The sequence below is a fragment of the Mirounga leonina genome, unplaced genomic scaffold (assembly GCF_011800145.1).
Source record: "Mirounga leonina isolate KUSES-001 unplaced genomic scaffold, KU_Mleo_1.0 Mir_53, whole genome shotgun sequence".
In the NCBI taxonomy this organism is placed as follows: domain Eukaryota; kingdom Metazoa; phylum Chordata; class Mammalia; order Carnivora; family Phocidae; genus Mirounga; species Mirounga leonina.
In genome coordinates, this window is record NW_023270807.1 from 25,484,662 (window position 1) to 25,508,090 (window position 23,429).

At 34.4% G+C, this 23,429-nt stretch overlaps 1 protein-coding gene across 6 annotated transcripts in view; it reads left to right on the forward strand.

The window, feature by feature from the left end:
- The window catches only part of PHF3 (PHD finger protein 3), an 85,174-nt gene that overhangs the window by 37,307 nt on the left and 24,438 nt on the right, over positions 1–23,429 (forward strand). For 3 of the 6 annotated variants that reach the window (XM_034991466.1, XM_034991469.1, XM_034991467.1), the window contains 3 exons: positions 5,789–5,950; positions 10,480–12,262; positions 17,978–18,287. In XM_034991466.1, the coding sequence (XP_034847357.1) occupies positions 5,789–5,950; positions 10,480–12,262; positions 17,978–18,287 (2,255 nt within the window). Of the gene's footprint in view, positions 1–4,477; positions 4,873–5,788; positions 5,951–10,479; positions 12,263–13,876; positions 14,695–17,977; positions 18,288–23,429 lie in introns of those variants that run through there. The other 3 variants (XM_034991470.1, XM_034991471.1, XM_034991472.1) reach the window with 3 other exon arrangements.

The following is a 23,429-nucleotide window of genomic DNA, read 5'->3' on the forward strand; positions in this document are numbered from 1 at the left end:
GACAACTCTTTAAAACCATATGCATGTATAACTTTGATAAAAAAGAAAAAGAAAGAGGCACCAGTAATACTTGTTTAGTGTGTATCTTTCTAGTTTCTTTTTCTAGAACTATTTTTTTGTGAAATGGATTAGAAAATGAAAAAGAAGAAAGGGAAAAATCTCTGAAATAACCATTATTAGTGTTTTGGTGTATGTTTTTTGGGTGTGTATCTGAATATAAAGCTTGGAAGACAGTTATACCACATGCGGTTCTTTCCCTCATATGATGCCTGTTTAGCATATTGAAAACTGAAGATCTGTGGTGAAAAAAATGGTTCTAATTTGCTTTAACCCAGTGTCTTTCTTTTATACTTATTTGATAGAAAATCCCCTTTCCAAGACATAGTGATAAGTTTTACCCAAAGTATGAAGTTGAGTTTGGCAGAAGTTGAAGTATTTGTGCACAATTAAGTATAAAACTTTATAAATTTGTTAAATTATAGCAGAAAGGATGGATAATTTGATGGTATTGGAGTAACTGAAGATGACATTCTGAAGAAAAATTAGCTTAGATTGACACCAAATAATACTAAAATAAGGTAAACAAGGGAAAATACTTGTGTCAGATAGGTAACATAGATATTACATAAAATATTCTTATACAGGGCGCCTGGGTGGATCAGTCGTTAAGCGGCTGCCTTCGGCTCAGGTCATGATCCCAGAGTCCTGGGATTGAGTCCCACATCGGGCTCCCTGCTCAGCGGGAAGCCTGCTTCTCCCTCTCCCACTCCCCCTGCTTGTGTTCCTGCTCTCGCTGTCTCTGTCCAATAAATAAATAAAATATTTAAATATATATATATATATATATATATTCTTACACACACAAAAAAATACTCGTATACATTGGAGAGAAAAACACCTTAACACCTGAGTGGGGGAGTAGGCAGAGCTAAAGAAATACAAAAAGTCAGTATACACATCTGAAGCGTTCAAGGTTTTTTAGTAACTGTTTCTTTTAAAAATCTGAAACTCAATGCCAGTGAGTTCTTATTAACACGCTCTCTGCACAGTTCTTTATAATCTTTATGGAAAGACATATGATGAGATATATAAAATAGTAAAATATGTATATTTTCATTCTTTGACTCAGTAAACCTATGTTTTAAAGTTTATTGTAGAGAAGGAATTGAAGAGGAAAAAAAAGATACATGTGCATAGTAGCAATATTTATATTTTCAAATTAGGAACATCTAATATCTAAAGTGATAAATTCACCCAAAATGGTTTATTTTATGTAACATACAACTTGATGTATATCATGCCACAGCTTCTTCTAGGAATGAATGGATGAATCATCCATAAAGGAAAGAACTCTCATTGAAGGGAGTTTAAGTAGAGGCTGGGTGGTATTCTGCAATATTAGAGGAAAAAGTTGTGGTGCCTCTGTTAGGAGAATATAACCATATAATTTCTTTTTCTACTTCAAACACAAGTCCTGTAAATAGATATCTAACCTTTATTGGAATGCTCAACATCATGCTCTTTAGGTTTATCTCAAGTCTGATACTTAATGCCAACTTTTATAACAGAGGAAATAATTGTAGTTGAGGAAATAAAAGCAGTTAAGTTTGGCCTTTGTACTGCCAGTGTGAATTAAGGCATGTCAAATGTGAAGAATTTCCTATTGTACTTGTGGTTTTTTTCTTTTATATGGTATTAAAGTGATTTAAACTAATCCTAGTTGTTGAGAAATTCAGTTAGTTTAACTCCAAATCGTTTGGTTTTATTTTCTTTATCTCATTTACCTCCTCTTCCCAAAAAGATAGATTGGAAATAGTCTGGAATATTAGTGTTGGGAGGACGTCACATAGACTTGACTGGCGCCAGAACTCAGCAGATTTAATTAGGCCCATTTGTGGATAGGGATGGGAGGAATTTTAATGTGATCTAAACTCAAGCTCAAGGATTTCTGAGTATGATCATAGATTTTATGCCAAAATTTCAAAATGAGACTGACATCTAATTCTGGAATCTGGGAGGGAGGAAAAAGTATATTGTTTTTTTCTGTATGCCATGACCATACACTTGTCTCCTAAAGAATCTGGGCCATTGCATTCTTTTGGTAACTCAAAGTTCGCATTTTAGTGAATTCAAAAAGTTGGACATCAAATACTGAATCTTGGTTAGCCTTGTGGCAGAAGGAGCGGGAGATGTGGGAGGTCCCTGAGAATAGGCAGGGTTCTGAAAAGAGCCCAGATTCTCCTTTACTTCTATTCATTTTCTTAGCAGAACCAGTTGGATTAAACTCTTTAAAACACAAATACCTATTTGGGAAGGTTTTGCCCCAGAGTATTCATTCTGCATTGTGAATTACTTTAATCAGATGAATGGATTAGAAGAAAAGTTTCAGATACTTTTTAAAATATGATTTGTTTTAGGAGGAGTTGAGGAAAAGCAGTGAGGGAGAAGGAATACATAATTTTTGATGGTGGGTACATGGGCGGGGAAGACTGAAACAGAAGTTAACAGGAAATGTAGGGCTTTCTAAGTGCTAGATACGGTTCCAAGCCTTTTAAACATATTAGTTTAATCATCACTGTAGCCCTCTGACCCACTAGTATTTTCTCCATTTTATTGAAGAATTTGAGGCCACAGAAGAATGGTAACAAGATAGGACTTCATATTTTAGAAGGATCACAGTGATGACTGTGTGGGGAGTAAACTGTGTATGTGTGTAGGGGGTGTGTCAGAAGAACCTGGGATGCTATTATGGTATAGTTTTGGTAAGAGGTGGTGGTAATTTGGAGTAGAATGTTAGCTGTGGAGGTGGTAAATGATCAGATGAATGATAGGTTTTATTTATTTTTTTAAAGATTTTATCTTATTTTTATTTTTTTTTAAAAGATTTTATTTATTTGACAGAGAGCACAAGCAGGGGGAGCGGGAGAGGGAGGCTTGATCCTAGGACCCTGGGATCATGACCTGAGCTGAAGGCAGATGCTTCACCAACTGAGCCACCCAGGCACTCCAAGATTTATTTATTTTAGAGGATGGAGTGTGTGTGTGCACGAGCTGGGGGGAAGGGTAAAGGGAGAGAGAGAATCCTCAAGCAGAGCCCAAGGAAGGGCTCCATCCCAGGACCCTGAGATCATGATCTGAGCCGAGATCAAGAGCTGGCCTGCTTAACTGACTGAGCCACCCAGGTACCCCGAGTGTTTTATAGATAGAACTAGCAGGATGTGCTGATCACTTGAATGTGGTATATGAGGAGAGAGGAACTAAAGATAGTTCTAGAGTTTTGGGTTTGAACAGCTGGGTGAATGGTGGTTCCATTACCAGGAATACCTTAGGAGGGACAGTTTTATTGAGGAGGAATGGGTAGAAGCAGTGTTTATTTTCAGTGTGTTAAGCTTGAGATACGTGTTAGACCTAGTGGAGATGTCAAATTATACTCTTCCAGAGGTCAAATGTAAGCTTGGGGCTGGAGAAGATAATTTTGGGAGTCATCCAAGTATAGGTTGTACTGGATGAGATCACTTAGGGAGGTTTGAGTGTAGATAAAGAAGAGAGATAGGAGGACTGAACCCTTAAGTTCTCCAATGTGTAGACCTCTGCAAGAAGAGGAAGCTCTATAAAAGGATATTGAAAAATAGCTAGAGAGATAGGAAGATGTGTGATGTTTAAAAGCTAAGTGAGGAGAAAGGGATTCAGGAAGGAGAGATGGGTCATCTATGTCAGGAGGAAAGGGAGTAAGATAAAAACCTAATAATCGACCTTTGGATTTGGCTTGCTAAATCCCATTGATTTTTGCTTTGCAATATAGCCCTAAAATCTAGAACATACCTTTTCACTCCCTGCCAATAAACACTATTAACCAGGCTTTAATTGCCCTTCTCCTGGATTATTTTCATACTCTTGACTTTTTCCTTTTTCTCTTGATTACAGTACAAAATACATTGTGATTGTAAAAAAAGTTGGAAAACACAGAGACAGTATAACAATGACGTAAAAAAACTTAAATTCCTTATCTACCTTACCACTAGAGATAATCACTGATAACACTCCAGTGCTTTTTTTTCCTATTTCTATCTATGCATATTTGTAATGCATATATTGTATATGTGCTTTTATATAAAATTGGGATGAAAAGTAGTCTTAAATTTTACTTTTTTAAATGAATATTAAAATTTTTTGAGAATGTGTGTGAATGTGTGACAGCATAAGTATTTCATCATGGTGAAATAGCCTTCTAAATGAACTTTCCACCCATTTCTCCCCTAATTATATCTTCAGTGAGTCCTGATGAATTTTCCTGAAGTATATTCTTTAAGCTTTTAGTGCGTAGGATAGTGATTGAAGCATAGACTATTTTTGAGAGTAATACATGCATATAGCAGGAAATCTGGAAAATAGGAAAGAAGTATATTATCTTTTATAGAATAACTTATAATTTTCATCTATTTCCTGCTAATCTTTTTTCTGTTTGTCTAAATGTACATACACATGCATTTTGTTTTTTACTAACAAAGATCACACTGTGTTTTCTAGCCAGCTTTTTTCCATAATTTATTCTATTTATAATTTATTGGTCAAAGTATATAAGCAGTTTCATTATTCTGTTTGTTGTCAAAGTGCTCTTCAAAAAGATTGTACCATTTGAAAGTATATTTATAAAGAATTTTGTTCTCTTTAAATTTTAGGATAGACCACTATCTTGTTGAGCTCTTTTAATTGAAGTTCTTCTTGGATACAAAGATGAGGACTAGATAACTTCTTGAGGTTCCTTCTAACCCCTAGGATGAAGATAATAACTAACATTTGTATAGTGCTCTAAAGTTTACAAAGTGAGTTCTCATACATCATCTCACTTGATCCTCACAACAGCCCTGTGAGGTAGGTAGGACAGGTATTGTTATTCTCATTTTAGAGATAAACTGAAAGAGAGCTTAAGTGACTTGGTCAAGTTTTATTTAAGTGTTTTAGCTGGGATTTGAATCCAGGCCTTCTGATCTAAATAATCACATTCTTTTTACAAGATTTCGTACAGCTGCACATTTAGAATTGCTGTATGTCAGCTAGTTAAGTGAAATAAATTTGTTATGTACAGAAATAAACCCAATGACAATATAAATAAATACAGTGTTTATATTTTCTTCAATGTCCCCCAATCCTTTTCCATATCTCCCCCTCCCCATTGAATGATATGCTCTCTGACTAGAAGGTAATTTAATTATATAGCTATACACCTACTATTTTACCTGGCATTTGGGAGAGGGGGAAGTTATGTTTTTCATTTCTCTCTGTGTATATTTTTTTTGCTAGCACTTAAAGGTGTACCTATATTACTTTCTACACATGTAGCATAAAATCTTTAAGTAATAGAGTTATACTTCGAACTTGAATCTTTTAAGTCTAGCATGAACTTAGAATCACAAGCTTTTCAGGGTATTAAAATTTTGTACTACTTTAACTAAAATTGGGATAATTGAGTATTTCAGGTATAGTTGTTTATGATGTTCACAGAGGTACAGTGAATAATAAGTGAGAGTGACAGTGGAGGTCAAATCAAGAACAATTATAGCTAATCTACACTCTTTGACTAGTTACCTCATAAGGTAAAAGTTTGTAAAGCTGAATTGGGAGCTTGGTAGTGGCAATACCACATAATAGAAGTAGACCTAGATTTTCAAGACTGTGTAGTATAGTATTGCATTAAAATGTCTCACAATGTTTTCTGTAACTGCCTTTAAATACTTAAGGTAGTCAATATTTTTAAAAATTAATTTTCTTGTTTTTGTTTTTTCTCTAGTTGTTGGTCTTGACGATATTATGGATGAAGGAGTTGTTAAAGAAAGTGGCAATGATACCATTGATGAAGAAGAACTGATTTTACCTAACAGGAATTTGAGGGACAAAGTAGAAGAAAATTCAGTGAGATCACCAAGAAAATCACCTCGTTTAATGGCACAAGGTAATCCTTCCAGAGAGGTTGAGCTAGAAAATCAAAGGTATAGGGACAGATGTGATAGTTTGTAAACTTGCTAAGCGGAGACTGTATTTTCATGATGTTTGCTAGTCTGAGCATTTTGATAATAATCAATTTTGAGGTTATATCAATTTGTTGGTATAATTTTTAAAAAATTTTTGTTGAAATTATATATTTACAAAATTTGAAGGATTCACTAATTCTGTAAGTTTCTAATGCCTATTTTCCTTTCCCCAGAGGAAATCATTATTAACTTTCCCAGATGGTTTTACTAAATTTTTTGGTATTTATTTCCATGTCTCTAAGTAACATATGTATATTGCTACTTTCTGATTATTCTGATGTGTACGTATTTATTGATTTCCCACTCTAGATGATGAATTTAGTGTTTGTCTTCTTGTCCTCATCTCACAAAAGTATATTTTCTCATCCTTCTAGTAAGTAATTTTGTTAGATCAGTAGTAATTATTTATGTTATTGTGACTCTGTGCTGTTCGAGATGACTGATTTAATAAACTAAGGTTACTTTTCCTATACAACTTTTTGTCTTTCTGATTTAATAGTTGTTTTTGTTCATTTGCTTATAGTTTTGTACATTTGTACACACAGTTTTCTGTGTACATTTCAGTAATAACACCTCAACTACTCTGGTAGTTGTCTAAATCTTTCCTAAAAATATGTGTGCATATCAGATACTGTGTCATTTTCATTTTATTGAAGTCTCTTGGAGCTTTCTGATCTGCTTCCATGTGTACTGGTTTGTTAGCCCTATATAAGCGTGATGCATAGCTGTTATCCAAGGATCTCCCTTTACTATTCTTCTGACGATTCTGTTTGGTGTTGTAGTTCTTATTTCCTTTTTTTTTTTGGCATAACTCCTTCATTTTGGTGATACTTCTAGTAGTTTGCCGTGAAAAAGGAACATGGAGAGATACATTATTTTAAAACTGTGTGTCTGCAAATGTATTTAATCTGGTCTCATGTTGGAATTATAGTCTGGTTGAACATAGAATTCAAGGTTGGACATAATTTTCCCTCAGAAATTTAATAGTGCTCCTCTATTTTCTTCTAACTTCAGTGTTGTTGAGAAGTTTATTCTGATTCCTTTTTTTCTTTTTTGATATGTTATTTACTTTCTTCTGGAAGTTTGTGGAATCTTCCTCTTCAGCTCGAGTATTTTGGTATTTCTGATAATGTATCTTGGTATAAGTGTATTTTAAGTATTGAGCTCTGGATACTCCATAGGTCCTTTTAGTCTGAAAAGTATTATTCAGTTCTGGGAAAATTTTTTGTATTATCTCATTGGTAATTCCTCTGTTTTTTTTTCTCAGCTCTTGCTTTCTGGAACTCATTACTCAAGTGTTAGGTAGGAAGGACTGGCCCTTCCATTTTCTTTATATTGCCTACTTTGTACCTCTATGTCTTTTTCCTCTATTTGGTGAAGTCTTTTCATGTTTATCCTCCAACTTTTCCATCAATTTTACATTTCTAATTTCTGAGTAGTCTTTTTTTTGTTTTGGGAATAGTCCTTTTGTAGCACTGTGGTCTTGTTTCATGGACACAATATCTTCTGCTATCTTTCATAAGGTACTTACGTTTTAAAAAGTGTTTTAAAAAGTTTTTTTAATCTCCTTTCATAGTTATAGTTTCTTTTTTCTCCATGTTGTCTGTCTGTCTGTCTCTCTTTATCTGTCTCCATCTTTCACGTCAAGAGACTTTTCTAAAATGTCTGATAGTTTGCTCGTGTTTAAGAGTAGGGAACTAAAACTGTATGAAACTAAAAGGTTAACACTTAAAAGAGAGGATGGGTTGGGTTTTGTCTACTGTGAGCTTCACTGTATGGTTCTCTGGTCATGCGGGGTTGTGTTGTTTGTTTGTTTTTTAAGGAATCCCTGATGCTAGAATTGAGGTTATTTATTCCCTTAGGCTCATTAGATTGGTAGCATGTTATGGGAACCTTTCAGGAAAGCTGACAGGGTGTCTCAGCTTTCAATATATATAAATTCACTTAATGTCACAAATTTCAGTGTACTTTACTGCCACTTTTAACTGTCTAGAAACCCAGTTTTATACTCTTCCAGAGAGCAAGCCTCCAGTCTTGGATTAGGACCAAGAAAGGGCAGTTGCCTGGCAGATGGAGTGGAGGAGAGGGAGCTAGGGATCTAAGTGCTTCTTAAACAGCTTTCATCTCATCTTCATTTTAACTCGCTGCCTTCATCCACACTTTAGAATCATCTGGGGTCACCAATTTCTAGCCCTTTTGAAGTATTAATTGTATTGGTTCTTGCTGACACTGCCATGTTAGGGTTTGTCTTTTTGGGGGGGTCTCTCCTGCATCAGTTACTTCTTGAGCATCTCTTGTTTGACTTCCAGAATTGTCACTGTTTTCTCCTGTTCTTCCTTTCATTTTAGATTTATGCTTTTGTATAGCTTTAGTGTGGGGTAGATGCATGTATTTACTTTATCATCTTTTCCTCAACTTATATTTATATATGTGTGTGTATATATATATATATGTGTGTGTATATATAGATTAAAGATTTTATTTATTATAGAGTGAGTGCAGGGAGGAGCAGAGGGGGCGGGAGAGGGAGGGAAAAGAATCTCAAGTAGACTCTGAGCTGAGTGTGGAGCTTGATGCAGGGTTCGATCTCACGACCCAAACATCACGACCTGAGCTAAAACCAAAAGTAGATGCTTAACCAGCTGAGCCACCCAGTCTCCCTACTCTCAATTTATATTTCTAATCAGCTTTTTAAATCTGTTATTTGGTAATACTCGTGACTCTGAGTAATGAAAAGAATAGGATGAAAATTATGGACAAATGATTAACGCTTGGCCTTTTCAGCCAGGATTCAAACTAAGGCAGTTTATATTTAGAGCTTGATCTTTGGCTCAATAAATCGGTTACTATTGGAAAATGTTTTTTTCATCTTAATTACCTTGATAGTTGAATATGCTGTTTATTTGTCATTTTTAGCAACAACCTAGATAATGGGTGTTAAAAGTTCATTTATTTTATTTCAAGGCAGACAGAGTAGAGCTGTAAATTATTTCAGGCTGTCTTCAAAGCTTAAAATATATAAAAATATTATTAAAGTATATAAAAATATCCAGATATTGATAATGAACCATTAAGTTTTTAGTTACTTAAAAATGTTATATATCTGGACATGTGATAGTTAATAATCCACACTAAGTAATTTTTTAAAAATTGTTGGGTACTTATCTAATGATGAAATACTGTGCCACGTTCTGGGAGAATTAGAAAGAGAGTCTCTAAGATTAGGATGAGCAAATAATTTTTTGTTCAAACTAGGACACCTTTGAAAGTAAAAGAGTGTGCTATTAATAATCACATCAGGATTGTACATGTCACCTAGGACTGTTACAGACAAATGAAGACACATGATACCTTCCTTAAGAGTTTAATGGTATATGACAAATAAGCAAGTGTTTAAGTATTGGTGCATAGGAGGGTTTTGCATTGAAGGGAAGGAGTCTTTTTTTTTTTTTTTTTTTGTAATTGATAGTGTTCAGTTTTCATGCAGAGTTTATTCGGAGGCATTGGATGTGCATAGGCTTGGAAATAGCTTATTTTGTATTTCAGTTTGTGGGTTTTTCTCATTAATGAATCTACTGTAGCTCTCTTTCCTTCTAGTTTCTTTTCATTCCATTTGTTCTCCTGGAGGGTTTATCCAGATAGGGAAAAGAGGAGAAACTTATATAGTGGATTCTTTGTTAGGAATATTGTTAAAGGTGGGAACCTTTATTAAATTATTTTCATATTTTCCACATTTTCTTTCATGATATATTTTCTTGGCTTAAATTTCTTTGATTGTAATTTCTCTTTATCTGTGTTTAGTACTCTAGCATGTGCTTCATTTCTTAGGAATAGCTTATATGCTAAAATGGTGATACAAGTGAAGGACATTCATAAAAAGGAGTTTGTGTTCTTGTGAGGCTGTGTTTTGAAACTCACACAGATCCTGTTTATGATAGGTGGTCTAGTTCATATTTTGCTGGGACCTGAACTTGTTTGGTATTATTTATTTGAAGATATTTAATGTTAAAAAAAAAGACATTTGGTGTTTAAAACTGTATGACAGTCTTGCTTTATGATGGCCATTAATGTGAAGGAAGCTCATTTTACTTATTTTACTCCCAGCTTACTTACTATAGAAAAGAAACTTGATGTAAACATTCTTGTTTTATAGTAAAGTATAATAACAGTTTGAATTTTGTAGTTTGTTCTCCTGCCAAAATTTATAGAACTTTGATAAATATAAAACTTAACATGGGTATGTATATATATATATATATACACACACATATGTGTGTGTGTGTGTGTGTGTGTATATATATATAAAATCATCATCATGAGTAACTGTTCAGTACATTTTCATTGAAATGAGCAAATTTATAACTCAGAGTAAAGAAGTAAATTGTATTGAAATAAAAACACATGGCAAAATAGCTAAGTTATTTTTATTTATTTTTTTCCTTTGTGATAGAACAAGTAAGAAGTTTGCGACAAAGCACTATTGCCAAGCGTTCAAATGCAGCACCTTTAAATAGCACAAAAAAGGCGTCTGGGAAGACTGTGTCTGCCCCTAAAGCAGGGGTGAAACATCCAGAAAGGTGTCCGATTAAAGAAGTTTCTGTGTCACCGAAACCTGAGTACCATAAAGAGAGCAGAAGGAGCAGCCGACATATTGGACAAATTGAAGTGGTACCAGAAGTATCAATGTCTTCAAGTCATTCTTCAGTGTCATCTTGTCTTGAAATGAAGGATGAAGCTGAATTAGATTCTAAGCAGAAGTGTAATAATCAGGGAGAAGCAAATGTGACATCTCATGAATTAAATTGTTCACTCCTTTCAGAGACTTGTGTTAGTATTGAAGAAAAGAAAAATGAAGCTCTGATGGAATGTAAAGTCAAGACTGTTAGTAGCCCACAGTTTAAGTTTTCAGATAAAGAAGAACAGAATGATTCTGTTGCAGATAAAACAGATGGCACTGTTGTTGAAGAAGTGAGGGAAAAGGGGAAAGTTGAACAAGAATCAAATGAGACAGTAAAATTATCCCATGAAGATGACCAAATTACTGAGGAACCTGCATCTTCTGCTTCTCTCTCTGATGCTGCTGCTTGTGCAAATCCAAATAAGACCGAAGAGAACCTTGTAGGTTTGTCTTGTTCTGTGAATGAAGTGAACAAATGTAATTTGCAATTGAAGAATACCATGGAAGTTGCTGATACAGCTAAGAACTCCCTTCAAAGAAATGAAATAGAACCATTGGGTTATTGTAAAGACACAGAGTCTAATGATAAGCAGTTGGAGAGCACAGAATTTAATAACTCAAACTTAGAGATGGTTGATACTAATGCTTTTGAACCAGAAAGTAGTATTTTAGAAAATGCTATTTGTGATGCACCTGACCAAAATTCAGAACAGGTGAATATTGTTGAAAGTCTTAAAATGGAGTCTCATGAAATAGCAAACCTTCAGGATGATAGAAACAGCCAGTCAAGTAGTGTTTCTTGCTTAGAGTCAAAAACCGTAAAATCCAAACAAATAAAACCTATAATTCATTCTAAGCAAAACATGACCACAGATACTCTGAAAAAAATTGCCGCAGCAAAGCATGAATTAATGCATAACAAAACTAAAGTTAATGTCAAAAGTGTGAAACGAAATGTTGATGAACCAGAATCTCAGCAAAATTTCCATAGGCCGGTCAAAGTGAGAAAAAAACAAGTTGAGAAAGATTCAAAAATTCAGAGTTGCAATTCTGGTGTTAAATCTGTGAAAAATCAAGCTCATTCTACATTGAAAAAAACATCACAGGATCAAAATTTAGTACAGGTTCCCAAACCCTCAGCTCATTCTTTGAGTGATAAGCCTCATGGTCACCCTGGTTGCTCTAAAGAACCCCATCATCCTGCACAAACTGGACATTTATTACATTCCAGCCAGAAACAATGCCATAAGCCCCAGCAGCTGGCTGCAGCAATGAAAACCAATAGTCATGTGAAGGAAGAGCTTGAACATATAGGTGGTGTAGAGCTTTTTAAGGAGGAAGATAAACTGAAGCTAAAAAAACCTGAGAAGAACCTACAGCCCCGCCAGAGAAGAAGCAGCAGAAGTTTTTCTTTGGATGAGCCACCATTGTTCATTCCAGACAACATAGCTACTATAAAAAGAGAAGGCTCAGATCATAGCTCTTCATTTGAAAGCAAATACATGTGGACTCCCAGCAAGCAGTGTGGGTTTTGCAAAAAACCACATGGCAACAGGTGTGTGTGTGTGTGTGTGTGTGTGTGTGTGTGGCATGTGCATTAAAGAGAAATTGCTTTTTAGGGTGGGGTTATGTAAGAACTTTTTTATAGAAAGAAATTATTTAACATACAAAGACTTTTGCAGAAACAAAAAGAATCATCAATCCTGGATAAATGATAGAAAGATGGAGCCACTGAATTTATAAATATATCATCCCAGAACATCTGAAAAAGCATAGCCTGACCAATGGCTGGTATATATTGAAATGTTTTTTTGTCATTGTAACCAGTTAGAGAGTGTGATTTAGTTACTGCATCTGAAAGAGAAAAAAAGCTTGCTGCTAATCAGAAAATTGTTACACTGCTTTGGGTCTGTAAGTTATATATTACTTTATTTGGCTTGAGAAGAACTAGTAATAAAGTGTAAAGGTCATAATGGAAATTCTATTTTTCTTTCGAAGACTTTTTTTTTTTTTTTGGGTAAATGAAGCACACTTACCATGACTTAATACCACCACTTCATAACTATCAAACTTAACCTTGGAATGAAGTTTGGTAGCTAAAACAACTGTTAAATTATCCAGGTGAATTGTGTATGTAACACAATAGAAAAGCTGTATTTATTTTTTGAATGTTTTAGTGATTTGAAGGATTTCTTATGAATTCTAATCTTTTAAGTGATTTTAGGATTCAGTGTTTATAGATTTTTGACACTGCCTGACCCTTCCCCATGAATTTTTTATTTGTTAGCTTTTTAAGAAAAGGAAAACAGGAGATGAAGTGGAGTTTGCAGTACAAGATTGTCCTGTTCAAGTGTTGAGATTGCTGTTGGAACGTCTGTCAACACTGACATGATAAAAGAACATTATAACTTGCACATTGTAATATTATCCTTACTCATGAAAGTAAATATTAGGATGACTTTTCCCAGTACTATCAGATTACATAAAAATGTGAAACTTCTTAGATAGGGAAAATTTAGTAAAGTACGTTGTGTAATTATTTTGTGTGGGAGCTGGTGGTTGGGGAGAGGCAGTGGGAGTTTGTGGGGCTATTCTGTAAAAAGTTTTATGTCAGCTGTTATGTCAAAGACATAACAAACTTTTATGTCTTCATTTATGATTCAGCCCATGTCCTATTTTTAAATGTCAGTGGTTACTCTTCATAACAACATATTCCAGTTTTAAAAAATTGTTTTGTTTTGTTTTTTAAGTTTTTTGGTTTTTTCTAACAGCTTATTCAGATATTCTAAAGTGGGCCTGCTAAATTTTCAGAATTAAGGGCTGGGTGGTGCTTTTAAGTGTTCTTTTAAGCCAACACTTTTCTCTCTGCCAGAATCTTCTAAAAATCATTACACTGACATGTGGTCAGAATAATAGAATAGGAACCTTAACTTGAATGAGTTTCTAAAATGAAACTTGAGCCTAGAGTTGGAAGCCATGTTAGGTATATCACCATGTAGCTTTGTTGCAGATAAGCTGCTCTTTTTTTTTTTTTTTTTTTTTTTAAAGATTTACTTATTCATTTGGGAGAGCGAGAATGAGAGAGAGTACATGAGAGGGGGGAGGGTCAGAGGGAGAAGCAGGCTCCTCGCTGAGCAGGGAGCCCGATGCGGGACTCGATCCCGGGACTCCAGGATCATGACCTGAGCCGAAGGCAGTTGCTTAACCAACTGAGCCACCCAGGCGCCCCATAAGCTGCTCTTCTGATGGCCTGGTCCTCAGGAGTTTGCCTAGGCTTTTTAACCATGGGTCACTTTACCAACATCAGTTGTTTTCCTAAAATGAAGATTAAATTTTAAGTCCCATTATGGTTCCCCCTGCCATGCCACCTTCTGTATCTACTCTGTAAAACCTAGAGTTTCTTTGCCTCATTGTGGAAAATGACTTAGAATATTAGCTATGTAGGGATTTTGAATTTACCCAATGTAATTAACATGAATATATAATGACACTGGAAACGATCAATTTGGGAAGCAATATTTCACATTACTTCAATTTTGTGAATAAAGAAGCGTAAGTAATTGATTGTTTTTTTCTTTACATATTAACTAGCCTTCACTACTTTTTTGATACATTGTGCTTGTATACATTGAGTTTACTCAGAAAATGTACCTGACATACAGCATGTAATTTTCCTATTTTAATCCATGTGTAAGATTTTGAATTTATTAGGAAGGGTATATCTGGAGATAATTTTCATTCATTTCATGCACTAGCCATATGGAAAGCTATTTGTTAATATGACATTTTCTGGCACTTGTGACAGGTTTGCATCTGTAAGGACTGTTTTATAACTTCAGCATTTTACATGTATTACAAGTGAAGTTAGCTTCCTGCCTGCGCTTCAGTTGGAAATTACATTTTTAAATATAGATTACTTCATGGCATCACCAAATGTAATAAATATTTGACCATAAGCAACTTCTGTACATATCCTAAAGACAGTAGGTATGGACTCTAACAATTTACACATCAAGCTTTTGTTCTTGCTTCCATTTACTTTCCTCATTCAGCCTTGTAACAAAGGTATACTCATTATTTTCAAAACCGGACTACTTAATAGTCATTTTTAAAAAATGATCTTTGGACATATTTACATAAGCCAGTTGGCATTTTGGAAGGAAGAAGTGTGGGTCTTTTCATATTACCTATCTTGCCGTTTCTAGCGTTTCCCTACCGCTCCAGAAGGTGTTTATGTTTTTAGTTTGTATTGCAGTTTCTTGCCCAGCTGTAGATGATTAGTATATTGGATGAAGTTTAGAAACAAACAAAATCTCCATAGCAGGATGGATTCATAGCTTTATACTCAAACAAATCTTTTTCTGAGAAGGAAATTTTTTTCCAGAATAAAAGATTTCTGTTTTTTCTCAAGATTTTAAGAGTTTGACAGATATGTATTTTTGTCTGCATATTAGATTGTTAGTGACAAAAACAGTGATTTAATGTTTATATGGAATAGAATCATTTTAGAAAAGAGTGAATCTACATTCACAGTAATATGGTATAGATTGTCACACACTTACCAGAACTGAACAACCATCTTGTAACAGGTCCATTGTTAGTAATCATAACACAGATATGCTAAGAACAGGAGTTCTCAAATGTTGCTTGCCTTTGTGATTTACTTTGAAGAAACTTGGAAGTTTTCTAAGAATATATTTGGCTTATGCCAAAAAGATTAGAATTTTAGTTTTTGTCTTATAACAAACCTAATTTTTATTTTTAAGCTTTGTGTATGAACAGTTAACAGTAAAAGAATACAACAAATATTTCTGAACTCTTCTATTTAACTGATTCATGCCTATCTGGTTTACTTAACCGATCCAGTGGTAAACTCCGTACAACATTATTTTTTTTTAGTGAAATATTTAACATCCAGGTTATAGTCGTTTCCGTAAGTGATTTTGCCTATTAGTAATCAGAAATTCATGGCCAGAGCAGAAAATGGAATAATTCTGTTAGCTATGTGATTCATACTCCCACCTCTCTCCCCCCTTTTTTAAACCATGAGGAATAATACAAAAAGGAAAGAAAATCATATTCCCTCTTTGTGATAGGACTTTTTTCCCTCAATATGGTTCATAAAATTTGTAGTACTTCTAACTTTCAGACCTAAAAATGATCCATATTTACATTTTTGCAAAATCAGTTTTATTTTCAAGTGAATTAGTTCTATTTTTCCCTAGGACATGTGGAAATTATTTTTATAAATGACTTCAGAATTTTATTTAACTGCAATATCTTTTATATAAAATCCTAAACTATTACGATAACTGTAGATGGCACTAGAGATTTGCTTTTCAGAACGTCAAGTTTCAGGAGACATTTCCAAAGTAAGCTTGAAAGGAAGCATGATGAAATATTTAGTTTTCTCATCATAAAACAACTCTTCCCTGATTAAATAAGAATTTGAAATTTTTAAATATGTGCTTTATAATTAGATACTCAGATTTGAATATGGGCTAACAGCATAACCATGGCCATAATGTGTAGGTTTTTAAGTAGTGTCTTATTGAAACTAGTTTAGACTTGCTTTGAAGAAATCATAATACAGCTCTGATAGTGGAAGTAAAGGGAAACGACTGCTAGTTTTCCTTCAGTATTTCAAAGACATTCATATTACCCACTTGGAAAAAATAGTTCTTACAACTTTGCAATAGGAAAACTGTGCACTTGCATTTTTCAAACTTATTTTGTTGGCTGGAAGATCTGTATCATTGAAACATGGACCCATCTAAAATTTCCCCAAGCCTAGATAGACCATTTCTATCTTGTAAACAAATACCACATTGTTTGAAAGTTTTCTTGCTGGCTTATGAATCCAAAACATTTGTTTTGTTTTGACATAAGACAGGAGGTTTTCTTGTTTCTGTTTCTTTCCCCATCATTTTGGGGAAATGAGGACTTACTTGATAAAGCTAGCACAGGCATTACTAGTTAGGGTAAAGAATGGCGAATTACAAACATGAAGTCAAGTTTCCTTAATGTGCAGCAATAGTTTGATACACAGTAGAAGGGCACAAGAGGAAGAGAAAAACGTGCTGCTGCTGAGGAATGAGTAGTTGCGGTGACTTTTTTCAAGACCTGTAAGGATTGAAAGTGATTTTTATAATTTCAACCTTAAATCTCTGGTGTAAGAGAGTTGGCTGTATCACTTATTGTACTACCTTAAAATGAGTTTTGGCATTGTTGGTGCCACTCTTAACAAAATCAGCAGAAAGTCTTTAATTAATTAAAGAATATACCTAAATCTTTTTATCTTAACCTTTCAAAAACATACCATGAATTACTAACCTGAAGAAGAAAGAAGAATGTTAAACATGATTAAGTGAGCTCTCTAGTTTACTTAACAGTGGGTTAAAATTAAAAAAAAAAAAAAAATCCCTCAAATTGCCATTTGTACATCTTATTTACCATTTTATTAAAAAGTAATTGCAGATATTTTTAAGTTAGACTAAATCTTGTGTCCACTGATTTTTTTCATTGTTAGTGAAGTTACTTAGATAAAATGTAGTAAAGGGAAACTTTTATAAAGAGATTGGAAATTAAAAAAAATTCAGCCTGAATATTAATATCTTCATGTTAAAATATCTTTATTCAGAGAAACAAGTTTATTATCTAAAGCATGGTCAGTAGTAAGGAAGTCTGCACACAAAAGTATGTAAAGAGATTCTTCAGCTTAATCACTGATACCACGAGCCAGAATGTTTTGAGCTCAAAGAATAGTGACATAGTTAAGGTGGTTAATAAACAATCTGAGTCTCCATTTTGTTATTTTTTGAGTTGCGTTTTTGCTCCGATCTTTTGTCATTCAAAATTACTCATTGGATGACCGATTCTTCAGTTTTAGATAGGATTTCGGGGGTGTGGGGTAAATGTTATTGTAACTTTGACGGATTGTCTGTGATCAGATTTTCACAGATCTTACCACCCTTCTCAGAGGAGAAATGTGGTTATTTTATACTTTGTTACTCTGTGCAATATGCTGACAAAGGTCAGTTGCCCTTTATTTTGCCTTTATGGTTTTGTGTATTTTCTCATTCATACTAGAGTGGGTATATTTGACTTAAAAGTTCTGTCTTGAATATTCTTGAAAACTTGCTCCATGGTGAACCAATAGAATGGGTAAAGATGGAAAACATATCAGAAAATGATTAAAAATTTAATTTAGGCTCACTTTTAACATTTTTTTTTAATGTATTAAATCAAAGTTTTTTCCCCCTCTTCCCAGGTTTATGGTTGGCTGTGGGAGATGTGATGACTGGTTTCATGGTGATTGTGTTGGTTTAAGTCTTTGTCAAGCACAACAAATGGGAGAAGAAGACAAAGAATACGTGTGTGTGAAATGTTGTGCTGAAGAAGATAAAAAGACTGAAATAGTAGATTCAGATATTTTGGAAAACCAGGCTAAAGTTGAAGTCCATAGTGAAGATAGAACAATGGAATATGAAAAGCTTGGGTTATCAAAGCACACAGCAACAAATGATAAAACCAAATATATAGAAGATACAGTGAAGCACAAGGTCAAAATTTTAAAACGGGTAAGCTTCTCATTAATGCATTCTTTCTGTTTAAGAACTTTGTATGGTCTGACAATTTGAAATTTCTCTTTGGGTTTTATTGTTCTAAGTGTATGTTTTCAAATGTATTTTTCCATAAAAATGAATGGATTTTTATTCAAAATATTTTGGCAATCGTGGTGAAACCAGGTAGTGAAATCTTCAAAATATATATATTTTATTTCTTACAGTATTTTGTGTAGTTTCTAGTCTCTAGTTTGATACTTGGATTTCCTTTGATAGGATGTGTGTGTGATTTTGTGGTATTAAAGTGGTACTGAGCTCTACATTGTGCTTGCTGATAAGCTTTTAAAACTTTTCAGTCCATAACTACTAATTCTTAAACCACATTTGACATTATTATTTTCAGGTAGAAGAGTTATTTCGTCTCTTTAAAGAAAAGTAGACTTAATTCTTTTGATTTTGTCCCAGTGTTTGCTTGGAACTTCACTTCATTACTTTTTCTCTTTAAAAAGTAGTTTTCCCTTACCTTATATTTTTAACTAATTTCTAAATGTATTTTCTAAATAGAAATTTCAAGATACTTAGTCAATTACCAGAGAGATGTATAAAAGATTCAATGCTTTATCTGATTAAATTTTTATAATTTTCATTGTGTATGTTTTTATTACCTATGATTTTTCTATTTTTGTTCTTATAATGGTAGGAAAGAGACAACAGAGGCAACAAATATATGTGGATAGTCAAATATAATAATCCAAGAAACAATGAACATGAGTTGGAGTGTTAGAAGAACCATGGAAATTTTTTAGTCTAGCCATTGAGATTGAAGAACATAAGCATGTTTTCTCCAAAATATTCTTCATTATATATAAACTCAGTTCTTTGAGACACTTCTTATATTACAAATCTGGATTAAGTTGCAGTTTGCCAGTCCTTGTAGCATCCAGTATTTTCTGGCTCCCCAGACATTTTGAGAATTAGATTATGTCCTTCTGACATTTGCTGGTCCTTTTTCTGTTGATTTGATTAGCACCGAAGTAATTGATACAGAATTGAGAGCTCCATTGAGAACAGTTTATAGCACATCTTTGGAAAATTTCTGTTAATTACTAACTATTAATCATCACTTCTTAGATGTAATATCTTGGCCATTCAGAAATATAGCTCATTGTTTTGTCATTTAGCTAAGTTGTCTCCATCTTGTCTGAAAAGACATGAAACATTAAATGTTTTGAGGAAACCACTCTATCCATTCTCTGTATCAGAAAAGAAATTGAAGTTAGTCTGATTTTTAAGGACATGTGCAATCCAAGTAATTACTGCTTCCTTTTCTTTTTGATGGTGAACTGTTGAATCTTATTTGGACTCTGCTGATACTAGTTTGTGGAATCTGCTTTTTAAATATCACTTCTTATACCTAGATTTTATGTTGAACCATTTCTTGAGTTCCTGTTGTGTGCCAAGCATGGTACCAGACTTGGGTGTATAGCATTAATTGGAATATGTTTCTGTTCTCAAGTAAATCTAATTGGAGAGATAGAAAATAAGTAAATAAAAAATTAGAAGATTTCTAGTCTAGAGAAAATCAGTTTTTTTGTATGTACTCTGTCTTCTTAAAGCCTATAAAAACCTATGATTATATATCATAGTGTTCTTTTCCCTGTCATTCTTTTTTAAAAATTTTCATTTTTTAATTTAAATTCAATTAACATGTATTATTTGTTTCAGAGGTAGAGGTCAGTGATTCATCAGTCTTATATAATACCCAGTGCTCATTACATCACATGCTCTCCTTAATGTTCATCACCCACTTACCCCACCCCCTCCCACTCCCGTCCCCTCCAGCAAACCTCAGTTTGTTTTCTATGATTAAGAATCTCTTATGGTTTGTCTCCCTTTGGTTTCATCTGGTTTTATTTTTTCCTCTTTTCCCCTATGATCCTGTTTTGTTTCTTAAATTCCACATATGAGTGAGATCATATGGTAATTGTCTTTCTCTGATTGACTTATGTCTCTTAGCATAATACCCTCTAGTTCCATCCATGTCATTTCAAATGGCAAGATTTCATTTTTTTCATGGCTGAGTAGTATTCCATTTTATATATGTACACATCTTCTTTATCCATTCATCTGTCGATGGACATCTCAGCTCTTTCCATAATTTGGCTATTGTGGACATTGCTGCTATAAACATTGGGGTACAGGTGCCCCTTTGGATCACTACATTTGTATCTTTGGGGTAAATCCCTAGTAGTGCAATTGCTGGGTTGTAGGATAGCTCTATTTTCAACTTTCTGAGGAATTTCCATATTGTTTTCCAGAGTGGATGTACCAGTTTGCATTCCCACCAACATCCTAATAGGGTTTCCCTTTCTCTGAATCCTCGCCAATATCTGTTGTTTCCCGACTGGATTATAGCCATTCTGACTGGTGTGAGGTGGTATTTCATTGTGGTTTTGATTTGTATTTGTATTTGATGATGAGTGATGAGCAGTTTTTTCAAGTCTGTTGGCCATTTGTATGTCTTCTTTGCAGAAATGTCTGTTCATGTCTTCTGCCCATTTCTTGATTGAATTATTTGTTCTTTGGGTGTTGAGTTTGATAAGTTCTTTATAGATTCTGGATACTAGCCCTTTATCTGATATGTCATTTGTAAATACCTTCTCCCATTCTGTCGGTTGTCTTTTGGTTTTGTTGACTGTTTCCTTTGCTGTGTAAAAGCTTTTTCTCTTGATGAAATCCCAATAGTTCATTTTTGCATTTGTTTCCCTTACCTTTGAAGACATGTCTGGCAAGAAGTTGCTGTGGCCAAGGTCACAGAGGTTGCTGCCTGTGTTCTCCTTTAGGATTTTGATATATTCCTGTCTCATATTTAGGTCTGTCATCCATTTTGAGTCTCTCTTATATGGTGTAAGGAAATGGTCCAGTTTCATTCTTCTGTATGTGGCTGTCCAATTTTCCCAACACCATTTGTTGAAGAGACTGTCTTTTTTCCATTGGACATTCTCTCCTGCTTTGTTGAAGATTAGTTGACCATAGAGTTAAGGGTCCAATTCTGGGTTCTCTATTCTGTTCCATTGATCTGTGTGTCTGTTTTTGTGCCAGTACCATGCTGTCTTGATGATTACAGCTTTGTAATACAGCTTGAAGTCCGGAATTGTGATGCCACCAGCTTTGGTTTTCTTTTTCAACATTCCTTTGGCTATTTGGGGTCTTTTTTGGTTCCATACAAATCTTAGGATTATTTGTTCTAGCTCTATGAAAAAAGTTGATGGTATTTTGATGGGGGTTGCATTGAATGTATAGATTGCTCTAGGTAGCCTAGACATTTTAACAATATTTGTTCTTCCAGTTCATGAGCATGGAACATATTTCCATTTCTTTATGTCTTCCTCAATTTCTTTCATGAGTGTTCTATAGTTTTCTGAGTACAAATCCTTTGCCTCTTTGGTTAGGTTTATTCCTAGGTATCTTACGGTTTTTGGTGCAGTTGTAAATGGGATCAACTCCTTAATTTCTCTTTCTTCTGTCTCATTGTTAATGTATAGAAATGCAGCTCATTTCTGTGCATTGATTTTATATCCTGCCACTTTGCTGAATTCCTGTATGAGTTCTAGCAATTTTGGGGTGGAGTCTTTTGGGTTTTCCACATAGAGTATCATGTCATCTGCAGAGAGTGAGAGTTTGACTTCTTCTTTGCTAGTTCAGATGCCTTTTATTTCTTTTTGTTGTCTGATTGATGAGGCTAGGAGTTCTAGTACTATGTTGAACAACAGTGGTCATAGTGGACATTGTTGCCATGTTCCTGACCTTAGGGGAAAAGCTCTCAGTTTTTCCCCATTGAGAATGATATTCGCTGTGGGCTTTTCATATGTGGTTTTTATGATAATGTTGAGGTATGTTCCCTCTATCCCTACACTGTGAAGAGTTTTAATCAAGGATGCTGTACTTTGTCAAATGCTTTTTCTGCATCTATTGAGAGGATCATATGGTTCTTGTCCTTTCTTTTATTAACATAGTGTATCACACTGATTTGTGGATGTTGAACTGCCCTTGCAGCCCAGGAATAAATCCCACTTGGTCATGGTGAATAATCCTTTTAGTGTACTGTTGGATCCTATTGGCTGGTATCTTGGTGAGAATTTGTGCATCCATGTTCATCAGGGATATCGGTCTATAATTCTCCTTTTTGGTGGGGTCTTTGTCTGGTTTTGGGATCAAGGTAATGCTGGACTCAGAACAAGTTTAGAAGTTTTCCTTCCATTTCTATTTTTTGAAATAGCTTCAGAAGAATAGGTATTACTTCTTTAAATGTTGGATAGAACTCCCCTGGGAAGCCATTAGGGCCTGGACTCTTGTTTGTTGGGAGATTTTTGATTACTGCTTCAATTTCCTTGCTGGTTATGGGGCTGTTCAGGTTTTCTGTTTCTTCCTGGTTAAGTTTTGGTGGTTTATATGTCTCCAGGAATGCATCCATTTCTTCCAGATTGCCTAATTTGGTGGCATACAGTTGCTTATAATGTGTTCTTATAATTATATTTCTTTGGTGTTGGTTGTGATCTCTCCTCTTTCATTTGTGATTTTATTTTTTGGGTCCTTACTCTTTTCTTTTTGATAAGTCTGGCCGTGATTTTATCAATCTTACTAATTCTTTCAGAGAACCAGCTCCTAGTTTTGTTGCTCTCTTCTACTGTTCTTTTTGTTTCTATTTCATTGATTTTTGCTCTAATCTTTATTATTTCTCTTCTCCTGCTGGGTTTAAGCTTTATTTGCTGTTCTTTCTCCAGCTCCTTTAGGTGTAAGGTTAGGTTGTTTATTGGAGACCTTTCTTGTTTCTTGAGAAAGGCTTGTATTGCTATATTGTTTGCTATATACTTCCCTCTTAGGACTGCCTTTGCTGCATCCCAAAGGTTTTGAACAGTTGTGTTTACATTTTTCATTTGTTTCCATGGATTTTTTAAATTCTTCTTCAATTTCCTGGTTGATCCATTCATTCCTTAGTAGGATGCTCTTTAACCTCCATGTATTTGAGTTCTTTCCAAATTTCTTCTTTTGACTGAGTTCCAGATTCAAGGCACTGTGGTCTGAAAATATGCAAGGAGTGTTCCCAGTCTTTTGGTACCAGTTGAGACCTGATTTGTGACCCAGTATGTGATCTAT